This window comes from Haemorhous mexicanus, chromosome 20 (assembly GCF_027477595.1).
Source record: "Haemorhous mexicanus isolate bHaeMex1 chromosome 20, bHaeMex1.pri, whole genome shotgun sequence".
NCBI lineage: Eukaryota > Metazoa > Chordata > Aves > Passeriformes > Fringillidae > Haemorhous > Haemorhous mexicanus.
In genome coordinates this window covers 5,934,422-5,948,722 of record NC_082360.1, presented here as the reverse complement: position 1 = coordinate 5,948,722, position 14,301 = coordinate 5,934,422, and the positions used below count along the sequence as shown (strand labels likewise).

At 42.0% G+C, this 14,301-nt stretch overlaps 2 protein-coding genes across 2 annotated transcripts in view; one reads left to right on the top strand and one right to left on the bottom strand.

Moving 5' to 3' along the window:
- Nucleotides 1-1,129: 1,129 nt before the first annotated feature.
- LOC132336673 (ankyrin repeat domain-containing protein 40-like) lies at nt 1,130-10,006 on the top strand. Its single transcript, XM_059864426.1, has 5 exons — nt 1,130-1,364; nt 3,952-4,100; nt 5,079-5,555; nt 7,454-7,635; nt 8,852-10,006. The coding sequence occupies exons 1-5, from the start codon at nt 1,213-1,215 to the stop codon at nt 8,990-8,992; spliced, it is 1,101 nt and encodes a 366-aa protein (XP_059720409.1). The 5' UTR covers nt 1,130-1,212; the 3' UTR covers nt 8,993-10,006.
- A 1,807-nt stretch (nt 10,007-11,813) lies between these two features.
- Nucleotides 11,814-14,301, bottom strand: part of ABCC3 (ATP binding cassette subfamily C member 3) — a 47,258-nt gene continuing 44,770 nt past the window's right edge. Inside the window, exons 29-31 of the mRNA XM_059864664.1 lie at nt 14,038-14,204; nt 12,885-13,079; nt 11,814-12,245 (exon numbers count right to left, since the gene is read on the bottom strand). Coding sequence (XP_059720647.1) covers nt 12,137-12,245; nt 12,885-13,079; nt 14,038-14,204 — 471 coding nt within the window. The 3' untranslated portion in view covers nt 11,814-12,136. The remainder of the gene's footprint in view (nt 12,246-12,884; nt 13,080-14,037; nt 14,205-14,301) is intronic.

Below are 14,301 nucleotides of genomic sequence, written 5' to 3'. Positions count from 1 at the left end.
TGAGGCACCATAAACTTCTTTCAAGCTTTGCAACTTGAAATGATTTAAGAACCCAATGGAAGAGTTGAAATAGTGTGATTGAAATCAACATAGCACAAGTTGTGGTATGAATTTTCAGTCAATATTCTGCAGTCTGGGTTTGGGGATGGGAGGGAAGGTGGGGTGCTAATGCTGGGAACTGGGACAGAACTTGGGCTGTTTCAGTTTCTTTGTAATGTTCTGATTGCATGAAGGAAGCAAACCGGTACACTGGAGACCAACTACTCAGAGTTCCTTGGCATGCTGCCATGGCTGGATAGAGCAACATGGAATACAAAAGTCTGAGTGAAGTTTGAAATTATTGAGTTTTTATAGTGGTAAAGTTTTTACTGACTGCTCTGTAACTTGGATTAGGACAAATCCATGATGACAAAAAGCAGCTTTTCAAACCAAACCATGCAAATGGCAGGAAAAACCTATAATCTTTCCAGTTGCTTTGCAGACAGATAATGATCTTTCTTTTACTTATGTTTTTTAGGGATTCTTTTACTCTGCTGAGAATGCACAAAGATGATAAGAGTTTCCTATGCAGGACAAGAGGATGCCCCATCTCTGGAAATGTTCAAGGCCAAGCTAGATGGGGCTTGGAGCAACCTGGTCTAGCGGAAGGTTTTTCTGTATCCCTCTATTTAGCCTCTTTAGCAGGAGGTTTTAGCACAACAGTGGTTATCATAAAGTTCTTCTTTCCTTGAGTAAAACCACTGTATAAAATTAATCTTAATTAAATTACCACAGACACTCAGCGAGCTAGAAATATGGCCCACCCCTGGAAGTGTCCAATACCAGGCTGCATGGGGCCTCTAAATAACTCGGTGTAGTGAAAAGTGTCCCAGCCCGTGGCAGGACGGGTTGGGGAGGTGGAACGAGATGATCTTTAAGGTCCCTCCCAACACTTAACATTCGATGATTCCATAACTCACTCTATGATAAATCGAGAGCCCAGAAAAACAATCAGCAGAGCAAGAGACAGCACGTACGATGCATTTGTATGTCAATTAAACAACATTCACCCGGGACTGCCCCGTCTGGCCCGTCCCCGGGCAGCGGCCGCGCCCCGGAACCGGCTGTCGGGGCCGGGTTGTCACCGGCAATAGTGTCCCCGGCGCCGGAGCACGGCGGGGTAGCGGCGGGAAGCGGCGGAGGCGCGGCGCGGCCGCGGGGGTGCGGAAGGTGATGAGGGAGGCGGGCGGCGGCTGCGGGGAGATGGCGGAGCGGGAGCGGCAGGAGCGGCTAAGGGAGGCGGCGGCGCTCGGCGACGCGGAGGAGGTGCGGCGGCTCGTGGAGCTGGGGGTCGGCCTCAACTCGCAGAACGAAGTCAACGGATGGTAAGGGCGCCCCCCCGAAGCCAGTGTCTCGGGGAGCTCGGCCCGGGCGGTCCCGTGCGGAGGCTGCTGCCGATTCGCTTCTCGCGTGAAAGGCGAGGCGGGGTGCATTGAGGAGGAAGGAAAGGGTTGATCCACCTCCGAATACTCTGCTATGGAGCTGTCCCTATTGCAGAGAGGATAACCAGGGCCACAAACACGCGTCTCCATTCCACCTCCTGCCCTGTTTGCCCCTTCTCCAGATCACTGCGGACTTACTTTGTAGTGTTGATTTTGATTTTTTTTTTCCAGCTTGAGACGGTGTGGTCTGTCAGAACACAAACCTCAGCTTTACATGCTCTTGCCTAAGCAGAAATAATTATTTTTAACTCAAGTTTGAAAATTACTTTCTCTTTCAAGCAGGGAACTTGTTCCAGCGGTGTATACAAACACTTGGGATTTGGCATCTCGTTTAGATCCACCTGAGGACATTAAAGAGAAGGCTGTTTTGTAATACACACTTGTACAAGTAACACTGTAGACATAAACACACACATAATTTTATTTGAAGGAAGATTTTAGAGGAAAAGCTCAGGCATTTTTGGAGACTGTTTTCTGCAGGTTCAATTCAGCCTGTATTTACTGTGCTGTTTTGTGCTTGAAATTATAAAAAAAATAATGGGGGAACAACTTTTTTCACGGACAGATAGTTATAAGACAAGGGGGAACAGTTTTAAATTGAAAGAGGAGAGACCTAGATTAGACGTGAGGAAGAAATTCTTCCCTGTAAGGGTGGGGAAGCCGTGGCACAGGTTGCCCAGAGAAACTGGCTGTTCCTGTCCTGGAAATGTTCAAGGCTGGGTTGGACAGGGCTTGGAGCAACCTGGGAGAGTGGAAAGTGTCCTTGCCCCTGCAGGGGGTGGAATGAGATGAACTTTAAGGTCCCTTACAACTCAAACCATTCTAGGATTCTATGACATTATAATTAAAAATAGGATAAATGAAATTAGGAAAGGAGCAAGACTTTTAAAGATGAAAGTTCAATCAGCAGTTTTGAGAAGCATGGAACACTTAACAACTTGAGCTTTAAACTGTGATTAAAATTAAAGCTTTTAAAAATATAAAGCAACAGATTCAAAGGATGCTGAATTATCTTAGTGAGTGACATAAAAACCAGCCTGTCATCAGAATGAGTTTGTGTCTAAAACTGTAATTGATGAAATAAGTCTTGTAATAAAATTAATTATTTTTTAAAATAACGATCTGGTAGTTTTTAACCATGGCAATAAATGGATCTTTATTGTTGTTTTAGTTTGTATAATTAAAATTTTTGCAGTGAGCTTCTCAGTATGTGTGATTCTTAGAGGTGCTGAGTACTTATATTTTGGTGAGTATCAAGTCCATGGGTAGATGGTTCCTCTCTGCACAGGCCATATGGAATGGCCAGGATGAATCAAAAATGAGGCTGTGCTGTTGAGCTTTACGTATCTTCTCTAAAAACTAAACCAGCAAATTTTGTTCTCAAAGCAAATACCACCCTGTCTGACTTTACAATCTCTTTCTGTAAAAAAAACCCACCAAACCAAACCAAACCAAACCAAACCAAACCAAACCAAACCAAACCAAACCAAACCAAACCAAACCACCCTTAGTGGAAAAAGCTTTTTGAAGCTGGACTTTTAACTGAAAGTTTTTTCACTTCTAAGTTTATTTATCTCTGCTTTATTTTATATAATTCTTAAAATATAAATAAATTTGGAGAAAGGTTGAGCATGTTCATTTTCCTGAAGAATTTCCTTCAGCTGGAGCTAGAGAATTAAAATATAAAAGCTAGCGAAGGGTCAAATATCACTAGAACATGGGGTAGGAAAGAATGGTACAACTCTATAGCAAGTTAATGTGTGAGTCTATAAGTACTTAATATACACACTAAATAAGATCTGAGCACTAAGCAGCTTTTATGTTTCCTTACTATGTTTCTCTAGTCAGAAACTACAAATAATAATTTGAAAATGCAGAAAAGGGATTAGTTCTGTGCATTGCTTACAGATTGCAGAAAATTAGTTGTCTGTAGATCTAAGCCAAGTAATTACTGATGCAGCAAATGGCAACTGAGCAAAGAACTGTTCTTAGAAATGATGCTTACAATATTTTAAATGTAATTTACTTGCCAGAAAGTGCAAATAGTTGTGCTGGCAGCATTAATTAAAGAGTACATACCCTAGGGAGATACCAGTAATAGATCACATATACACAAACACAAGTATTCTAAGTACAGCTGATTCTTTCAAAGATTAAAATATCATACCGAAACCTTACTTTCATACTTATTTTTCCAGTAGCCTAAAGACTGTAGCCTAAGAAAAGATAAATTGAAAAGATCCTGAACTTTGAAAATACTATTGCAGTAAAGAGCATTGGAGCAAAGAGAAAATTACATCAGCAGGTGCCATTGCAGACTCCCAGTCCAGGGCAAATTTCCAATGAAGTTAGCAACTCCATCCTATTTTACATGTACATAGAGTGTTCTTCTCATAGGCAGCAAGAATGAGTGGAAGCAAATCTGCCATAACTCAGGATTTGACACAGCGTTCATATTTTCCATGTGCAGGACCTGTTTGCACTGGGCCTGCAAGCGGAACCATGTGGCAGTCGTGGCTTATCTGCTGCATGCTGGGGCTGACAAGGACATCCTGACAAAGAAAGGGGAGAGGCCAGCCCAGTTGACATCCAAGAGAGAGATCAGGAAGATGTTGGGAGGTAACCTACAGTGACTGTGCCATATGATCATCAAAGATTGGTAAAAGGGTGTTTCAAAGCATGTGTGCTCCAATCTTTGTTTTGCATGTGAAGATATTGTGTTTGGATTTTAGTATTAGGACTTGCTTTCTAGAGTGTTTACAAGGTAAGAAAACAAAGTTTTAATTAAAGGGGATTACCAATAAATTCCATACCCAGCTAGCCAAACTTTTTTCAAAACACTGGAAATTTAGAAAAACTATGTTTTGAGGAATTCTGTGTGCCAGGTAGATACAGTTTCCAGTTTTCAGGACAGCAGAAGAAAAATCTCTGTAGGAAGGTCTTCTGTGAGCAACACCCTATTTTCCTCATGTTCTATGTTGGATAAATCAAAAATTAGCAGCCCAGATAAATGGCTCATTAAAAGACATTGCTAGAGCATCTCTATCATGCTTTGTAACTGCTGGAAACAGAGCAGGTTTTGCTGCTGGAGGTGATAAGTAATTTGAAATGTGGCTGATTAATAACTTGTTGTCTTGTCTCTCCGGTGTACTCCCGTGTCTGGTTTTGTTTTCAGTGTTGTCACTCCCAGCTGTTGAATGGGTAATCCTGCAGCTCTCTCAGTACTGCATGTTCCCTTTATACTCTACCTTAAAATGAAACAACATATGACCCTTTGTTTTTCGTTGACTGCTACATTATGAAGATGACAGCATTATTCCACCAGAGACCATGTTACAATATTCTGTACAGATTAAAACAAGCCAAAACAGAAGTACTGCAGTGTTTGGAAGGAATTAGCACCCCCAGAATTATTAGAATCAGACTCAGCTTTTATATTTGTATGGCAACACTTGAGCATTCTGTTTATTGTAGGGAAAAAAGACATGGTGCCTCCTGATGCATCTTTTAACCTGTGATGCTTTTAACACTGCATTCCCAAAAAAAAACAAAAACCAAAAATCAGTCTTCGAGAATGTTGTTTGGTTTGTTTTACAGTGGAAGATGAACTCCCAGACTTAAAGCAAGATTCAGATCTGCCAATCATCCCCAATTACCTGGCTAACCCACCTTTCCCATATGTTTACAACACCTTGAGTACCAGCATTCCAGATCCTACCCTGAATGGGAATCTCTCACACTTGGAACCACAAGACACCAACTCTCCATCTGTACTTGACTTGGACACCTGCAGACGAGCACGAGCACTGCTGCAGCCTGGGAACGCGGCTCCTGAGGCGCCTCCCAACAGGGACATCCCACCCCTGCCTCAAGGGTCAGCTGGGCCATCACACCCAAATCCTGTCCTCCAGAGAGCTCCTGTTTACCAGGGGTCAGTGTCTTGGGGCAGAAGTCCCTCTTTGCCAGCAGGATCCAACCAGTCCCTACCCCAGCAAGGGAACAGCTGCTGCATGGGACCTGTGCCAGCCTTTCAGCCTGTTTTCTTCACAGGAGCTTTTCCACTTAACATGCAAGGTAACACCAAAAATCTCTTCTGGCTTTGTGTTGATCTTCTGACACCTTGGGCAGTGCAGACTAATTATGTGTTTCCAGAGACTTAAAGGGAATGAAGTAGGCAGATATGCTGTTTCTGCTAGAACTGTTTTTGATGTAAACATTTGCTGTGTCAATTGCTACAAAAGCATACAGACACCAGGGTAATCTAATTCTCTAAATAGCATAGTCCAAGCTGCAAATACAGATCATGAGCAAGAAGCCAGTGAGCTCAAGAGAACCTCACATAGCTCAGTCTGCACTGAGCTGTTCTTGGATCTGCCTGTTCTGCAGGGAAACCGCCTACCCAGAGAGGGAAACCTGGAATTCCAGTTACCATTAATAATTTTGTTCTTCAAGTAAAAGGCAATCTGATACCACGGAGTAGCAATGCAAAGTGAACTGAGAGCAAGAAATACCAATAAAAGCAATCTTGGATTGCTCAGGAAATTGATAACCAGTATTCATGCGTGTGCCCATGCATACAGGTAGCAGACGCAGGGCCGGCTACGGCTCCGTGGAGGGATGTTAGAGATAGGTATTTGCTGAGTCATAGGAATTGAACCAGGAGTCCTCACTCTGGTCCTCCAGGCCTGCTTATCTCTCTGTGACCCCATAGGCTAGTTTCCCTAACCCTTACAATTGGTCAGTTTTCAATCCTCCCTAACCCTATAAAAGAGGCTGTCTTGGCCCATTCTTTTGGAAGAGCAGCTATCAGACCCGTCACGAGACCCTCAGAATAAACCATTGTAGATTTTCTGAAGCTGCCTTCCCTCTCTCTTTGTCTGCTTTCCAGAAGCCACGGCCAGCCACAGCCCCTTTGAGCAACCTAAGAGCTGAATCCATAAAAGAGCTGATTTTTACTGAGAGCTGACAATCACTGAGCTTGCTAGGGGTCACGGCTGTGCCGCAGTCTGGCCTAGGGCACCCCAGCCTCCAGAGGGCTGAGGTATCCGGCCTTGAGACTGCTAGCCTGGGGCGCTTACCCTACGAGGGACCAGCTATCTGGCTAAGAAGCTAGCCCCTGTGGCTTCATTATTTTACAACTCGCACCCGAACAGGGACGAGAGACTCTTCACTGACAGAGCAGCGTTTCTCTCCAAGAAACTGTAACTGCCGTTCTTTTGCGTCTCCCTGCGAGGTTATCCCTCATTCTAGCGGGATTTCCTAGCAGGGGGGTCGATTTGAACCTCAAATCAGTCATCTGGACAAAGTTCCGAAGAGACGGCCCAGCAGACGCCTTCCAGTAGCTTTTGACCCATGGCTGAAGAAATATATAAGTTTATACCAGCCTCTAAGCGCGCTAGAAATTTTTCAGAGATTTTTTTTGGTTTTTTTTCTTTTTTTCTTGTTTTAGCTGCTGGAGGGGAATTCATAACATGGGGATGAAAATTTCAAGTTTAAGGTTATCCCCTATTGAGAGAGATTTATATTTACTAATCCTAGAAATCTTATCTACTAACAACTTTTCCTTATCACGTGGTAAACTTTCCAAAACTAGCCTATAGGGTCACAGAGAGATAAGCAGGCCTGGAGGACCAGAGTGAGGACTCCTGGTTCAATTCCTATGACTCAGCAAATACCTATCTCTAAACATCCCTCCACGGAGCCGTAGCCAGCCCTGCGTCTGCTACACATACATATATTGCATTAGATTTGCTATGATTTTTTTCATATAGTTTGATGAAAATCAATCTAATTAAAACTGTTGTCATACACAGTTTTAATTCCAGCTTTTGCTTTCTGAGTACTCATGTATTCTAACCAGTAAACGACATTAATAGAACATAGAAATACCTGGAAGTTGTTACAGAGACATTGTTTCCAATTCCTTTATACCTATTCCTATGTCTATTAATGTGACTTTTTATTTCTAATAGAACTGGTCCTTAAAGTGAGAATACAAACCCCTAATCTTAGAGAAAATGACTTCATTGAAATTGAACTGGACAGACAAGAACTGACCTACAAAGAGCTGCTCCGAGTGAGTTGCCATGAGCTGGGTGTGAACCCTGAGCATGTCCAGAAGATCAGAAAATTACCAAATACAATATTAAGAAAGGTAAGAGCTCTACCTTTTGAAGTGCAGCAACTTAAAAAAGAGATTTTTAGGTTACTGGTATAAAGGAATAATTTGTTGGTCACCTGCATGGGGCCATGTTGGAAAAAAAAACCAACCAAAAATGAAAAATCTCTGCTCAACTTGCAACGCTCAGCACTTGTTTGGGATTTCTTCAGTAAGAAGGGTCTCAAATTTCTTGCTCACCTCCTTTCATAACCATTTGCTGCTGGACCCATTTAATATCTGATTTTATGCCTCCGTTGTAAAATTCAGTACGACACAAAACCACTGTCAGCTGCCAAGAGCATTTAAAAGGCCTGCAGAGCTCCACCAAGCTCTGTGAGTTCAGCAGTGCCTCGCTGCAGTCCTTGCACAGAGGTGTTTTTCAGGGTTACTCTGAACATAACTGTCCTTCCTTCAGTAACATTTACCCTGTAGCCAACAGAGAAGGGACTTGTTGACCTGTTTGACCAACTCACCATGGACCCTTCTTTCACTCTCCAATCCTTATAGAGTATTGTTGGCGTCACTGCGTAGGGCAAATCTGATTAGGAATAGATTAACATACTTCACTCTGATGCACCTTCACTGACTATAGGATGTCTTACTCTGTGTTAGTCAAAAAGTGGAGGGAAAAAACACAAGCAATTCTGTCGCTTTCCAACTTATTGCTGAAAGAACTTTTTATTTTCATCTCTAATCACTTCAGGCTCTCAGGTAGGACTTCAGGACCCCTGCTGTTCCTGCAGTGACACAAACCTGACTCCGTGTACTGCTGCTGGCAGCAGAGAACAGCTGCAGGGGCTCAGAGCGGCCTTGCTGGATAGCTCTGAAGGAAGCCATGCAAGCCAGGAAGGTCCACATGCAGGACCTCCTTGGGTAGATGCAAGCATCAATTCATCAGCTTCTAAGAATTAGCAAGGGGAAAAAAAAAGAGGATTTGGGTGCTATGCAGTAGATCTTGCAAGTATAATCCCACTCATCACTTGCACTCACGGTCAGTGTTGCATTCCTTCTAAAAATAGGCGGAATAGTTGAATAAGACTCCAGAGTAAATACAAGATGCAACAGGATATTTGCTTTCCAGTTCACTGTAAAGAACTGTCAGAGTTACGAATAAATACATACCTTGTGTTAGTATGAGCTTATTATTTTAACTTACCTCTGCAAAATTAACAGACACTATCACCTAACTCCTTATTGTATTTGTTTAAAGGACAAGGATGTTGCAAGGCTACAGGATTTCCAAGAACTGGAGCTTGTTCTAACAGTAAGCGACAAAAACTCCCTTTTCAGAGTCCCAACACTTTCTGAACAGAGTGGGTATAACAAGAAGGCGTCAGAACTTACGTACTAATGAAGGAATAAACCAAAATATTTTTATCTTTCGTTTTACAATTATGTTTGAAAAACAGTACCTATAAGGGCTAATGATGTGAAAAAAAATCTATTTTGTTAACTGTGAAATAAACTGAAGTGGTTATGCACATTTAAAGTTCTAGTTACTCTAAGAGCAGTGAGTCTGGTATAAAAGTAGCTCAATGCAGAGGAAGTATTGGAAGAACTATCTGTTAATGCAAGACTTTCTTACAAAAAGATTATTAAATACTGCAGAGTTAGCAGCTCTCAGGGAAAGGCTCACCTTAAGCTGTTCTAATAATTTGTTTGCTATAAAATAGCAGAGGTACACAAGCTAAAGAACCTGCCATGAAGCTGATTTAATATTTCTACCGAGTCCATTACCATCAATATTTTTTTTAGATTATGTTTATTAAATCCTATCTTACTTAGAGGGAAAAAACCCAGAAGGGTTTACATCTGTGGAAGCACGAAACTATGTCAAGTTTAAATTCTATCAAGTGACTTGTAGTGATTTCTTAATCCCTGTTTACACTTTTCTCTATTTCTCAGGTTGAAAATAAAAGTGACAGTAATTATCCAAATAATAAATATGCTCTCAACCAAAATCCCTTTTAGTGTTGTCTGTTAATATATACTTCAGTAACTGACATGTAATGACATGTGCAATTTAATATACTCTTTTTATTAGTGTTGACATTTCTTCAATGCTGCTTTAATTTCCCCTTTTAAAAGCACATAAAATGTAATTTTATTTTCCTTTGACCTCTACATTTCTGAGAAAAATTGCATCTTGAACCTATAAAGTTACCTGTGTAAAAAGAGACTAGTGAAGTACCCAGGGTTTTCTGGGCTGATAGTCAAACTTGATGTTCCTATGCAATGTATTTTCTTTTTTTCACTGGGACTTGTGTTTACCCGTGCAGTTTACTGAAAAGAAAATCACAATTTCTTAAAATTCAGAATTTGACTACTTTGCTGTGAAATTCTTGAATAAAGAAATTGAAAAGTATTTAAGAACTGAATTTTATCTGATTTTTTTAGGATTTTATATTTAGTCACTTGAATTTGAGGAAGAGTTCTACTCTGCTAGGCCACATGAAAAGCAGGTGCTGTGGATTAGATGAATAAACTAAAGTATGAGATGTAACAGGCAAACAGAATGTACCAAACTGGTCTGAGTTTTCCTGTTTCTTCACCTTCCCCCCAGTTTCTTTGGAAACTACGGCTGCCAAAGGAATTTATCTTTTGTCTTGTGTCAGAGTTCAGAGCCTGAGCAGGCTGTGCAGTGTCCATGCAGCTGCTGGGGGCAGTCCTGGGCTGAGTCCCTGTGCCTGGAGCTGGGTACCAAGCACAGCCTGTCCTGGGGGCTGCGGCAGGTTAGGGACAGCAGCTGCCTGTGTCACCGCCAGTCCAGTGGGAACTGTCCCCAGAGAGCACACCAGAGGGAGCTCCCAACCTGCCGTCAGGCTCCCGGCCGGGGCTCAGCTGCCAGCACAGATCCCTGCTAACACCTGAATTCTCTTTGTGCCCACTCACCACACTGAAGCTCAGTCTTCCCAAATGAATACAGAAGGTTTTGGCAACTGATAAAGCCTTTTCTGCAAAGTGACAGAGGTCAAACATAGTCCCAATCATTGATAATACCTGGCTTTATACCAGATTGTTGGTGGAATATTAAGTTCTCTGTAATGGAATAATAAAATTGTCATTCCTCATGCCACCCTGGCTGCTGCCTTCTCCCCAGCACAGGATGGTTCAAGCACTGGCTGAATCCAGGAGGACTCAGAGTTAACCAGTAAGATCCCCCCTAAAGGAAAGCTCAGCTGTTGGGGCAGCAACCTTGCACAAGTGCTGATTCCTATCTGTGCATTCCCAGGAATATTTTTATACCTTGTGCAGTTTATACCAGGAAGATACTATTAACACTCCTCAATCCCATCAGTGTATAACCATTACATTCTGTGTGTGATAAATAATTCATTACTTTGTGCTCTGCTATATGAAATATTAATGTTTAATAAATGCTTGGCTGCAGATTTGGTTTTCTATTTAAGAAGTATAATCTGTAAGAATTAACAAATTATTATTTTTGTGTTCTCAAAATTTTTCTGTGCTTTCCTTCTGGTAAAACATAGGTACTTTTTCTTGCTGGGTGGTCTTCTGGAGTGCTTAATCTTAGACACAAACAACTAAAGTGAAAGAGGTTCTAGCAGATTCTAGCAGCAAATGCTGTTTGAACGCAGGCCTCCTTTTATCTCAAGAGGCCTAATTATCAATATAAAATAGGTAATTATTTCTGCAAAACAAATCACCCATTATTTTAGATGATTAAGTGTTGAACAAGATAAACTAAATACACACCTGTCTCAGTATGCACGTTCAACTTAAGTGAAGACTTACTCTTAGTGACTTCCTACCCAAAGACATACAGTCACTCTTAGTGACTTCCTACCCAAAGACATACTTCTGATACCTCTGGTCCAGTCATGTCCCTGTGAGCTAGTGTGGGGTCTACTGAATTGGAAAAAATCTGTGTAGTTAATGTTTTATATGAAGCTATTTGTAGGTTTAGCTTTAAATACATGTTGCTTCATAGGCTGAAGAAGAATTTTATAATGCCAAAGTTGCCCTGGACAGGGATCCTAAAGGTCCCAAGGACTCCCTTGTCCTGGGGGAAATATTGAAAGGAATAGGTTGGAACCACTCAGAGATTACACAGCATTTCACAGTTACTCAGCTGAGTCAGCTTAACTAGGCCTGTCTTTTCACTTCAAATCCCATGAATCCTTATGCAGAAAACACACAACTCAGGTGTATTTTGTACCATTAATATAATTTACTAATTATAAACCTGAATGCAGTACATAATTGTGCTGTGGTACATACATTTTCTTGGCAGAATATTTGTCATTCTTCAGGAAAAAAGCATGTAATAAAATACTTTATGTATATAGAAAATATTTTAAAATGTAAAATTTACTTCCTGGTCCTTATAATTGTAAAATTCTTTGTTCACATATCACAAGTTGAGTCTACTACAAAACCTGTTTTGTAAATTACAGTACATTCACAAGTCACTTTTGTGGCAAGTCAGTAATATTAAAAAACCCACCAAACCAAAACCCAAGGGGTCTTCTCTTCAAGCCAGTCCAGCATCCTTGGCCATACTGTAAAAAATACCTTTTGCTGCTATAAGGTTTGCAGGTGTGTCAAATTCAGCTACGGTCCCGTTGTCTAGAACAAGAACCCTGTACAAAACAAAAGATGGTGGGGGGGGGAAAGACGTGTCAGAAAATTCCTCACAAGGAATGTGGTACCCGTTTGTGTCACAAAGCAAACTTCTCTAATCTTTGCCTTGCTTTTGTTTTCTTCAATTATTTTCACATGTTAAAACACAACAGATGATAAACATTCTCCCTGAGCTGCTGCTTGACTAAAAAGTTACAGGACAGTGACTGTCTCCCAGGGGCAAGTAGAGGGGAAAAAAAGCATCTGGAACTGAAACCATAGTTCCAGAAAGCCAAGGAGATAAAGGCTCATGAAGAATAGTAATATATTTTCAAGTAATTAAATTGGCATGCTGTTAGTGAAGAAGTTACAGCAGCTGCTGGTTTAAAAAGGTTCCATAAGCTTCCAGACAGTCTCAGGAGTGTCCCTGGGCAGTGTCCCCTGCACAGCTCTGGTTTCTGAATATAGAACCTGTTTCCTATGCCAAGAGAGGCAAAGTCAGGACTGGAAATTCTGGGATGATATAGCACATCATTGCATACACACTGCCTGACAAGAGAACCAGTGTTCATGTCTAGAGACAAACCAGACCCTTTGAAGTGCTGCTTCACATCCCCAGCAAAGCCATGAGCCCACCATGCGCTACTCAGAGATCTTACCTGGTGTAATCCATGATTGTGTTCAGCCTGTGTGCAATGGTCAGCACTGTGCAGTCCACAAACTGTGTCCGAATGGTCATCTGGATGAGGTCATCTGTCTCCAGGTCAATGGCAGCCGTGGCTTCATCCAGGATCAGGATCCTGGTTTTGCGCAGGAGAGCTCTGGCCAGGCACACGAGCTGCCTCTGGCCAACACTGAAAGCACAGACAGCCTTTCACTGTCCCCAGCTCCCCAGTGCTCACAGCCACTTGTGCTCAGCAGGTCATTCATAGTGCTACCCAAAAACCCCTGAAATATTTTGCAAGCTGTCTGTTCTGTCAGCCCTATAGCTCACACATGCAGGCTGCAGCATGCCTACGCTAACAGTGATAGTATCACTTACTGCCTGGCCCTGTACTGGCAGAGCCACCAAATGTGCCTTTTATCACTGTGAGAAAAGCCAGGGTAGCTAATGCAACATTTCTGCCCAAGCTTTCAGAAACACTCAAAGTTCTGATAACACTGAGCATGTGCAAACTTAAGAAAAACAAAATAAAAAGGAAGATAAAATGTTATGAGGCTGGAAGTCCTTTCTACCATATAAAATAAAATATATAAATATATCTGAGCAACCCAGACTTCCTCCCCTGCCACAAACATAGTCCAGACTCAGTCTCTGAGGGTCTGCAGCATGAGGAAGGAGATGAACATTGATCACAGGCAATCCGGTGACACCACAGCCTTATAAGCCAATGAAGCATATCAGAACATGGCATTTTATCATCCCCAGTCTTGTCTTCATGGGCCTTTCAAAATAGTAATGGAAAATAAACATTGCTAAAGCGTCAGGCAGAGAACTCTTACTCAACACCGTAGTAATGTTATCATGGCATTCCCTTCCTACCAAAATGTGTTTAAGGGGCTGCCTGTCCCTAACATCCTGCCAAATGTGAAAACTTCTAAAACTTCTTTCTGACAAGATGGGATTTGGGTTTGAGAGAAGAATCAGATCATTTGCAGCAGAGGCAGAAGAAGAGGCAAATGTTTGAACATTGGTGGCTTTCTTGGAACAGAAACAGGTGCCTGAATCATTTCAGATACGACAGACCAATGTCAGCCCCTGTCACAGCTGAATGACAGCTCAGTGTATGCTCTAGTCAAGGCATTCCTTACCTAAGATTCTCTCCACCCTCTGAGCACTCATAGTCCAGCATGGATGGCTGACTGCTGACGAACCTCTTCAAATGAGACAGTTCAAGTGCTTTCCATATTTCTTCATCTGAATACTTATTAAATGGGTCCAGATTCATTCTCAGTGTTCCAGAAAAGAGGACAGGATCCTGAATATAAAACCAATTTTCATTAGACAAGTGCTTTAGCTGTTTTAAGTACAGATACTATGGGCTCCCGCTTTGAGGTGTCCATTGCATTGCAGGT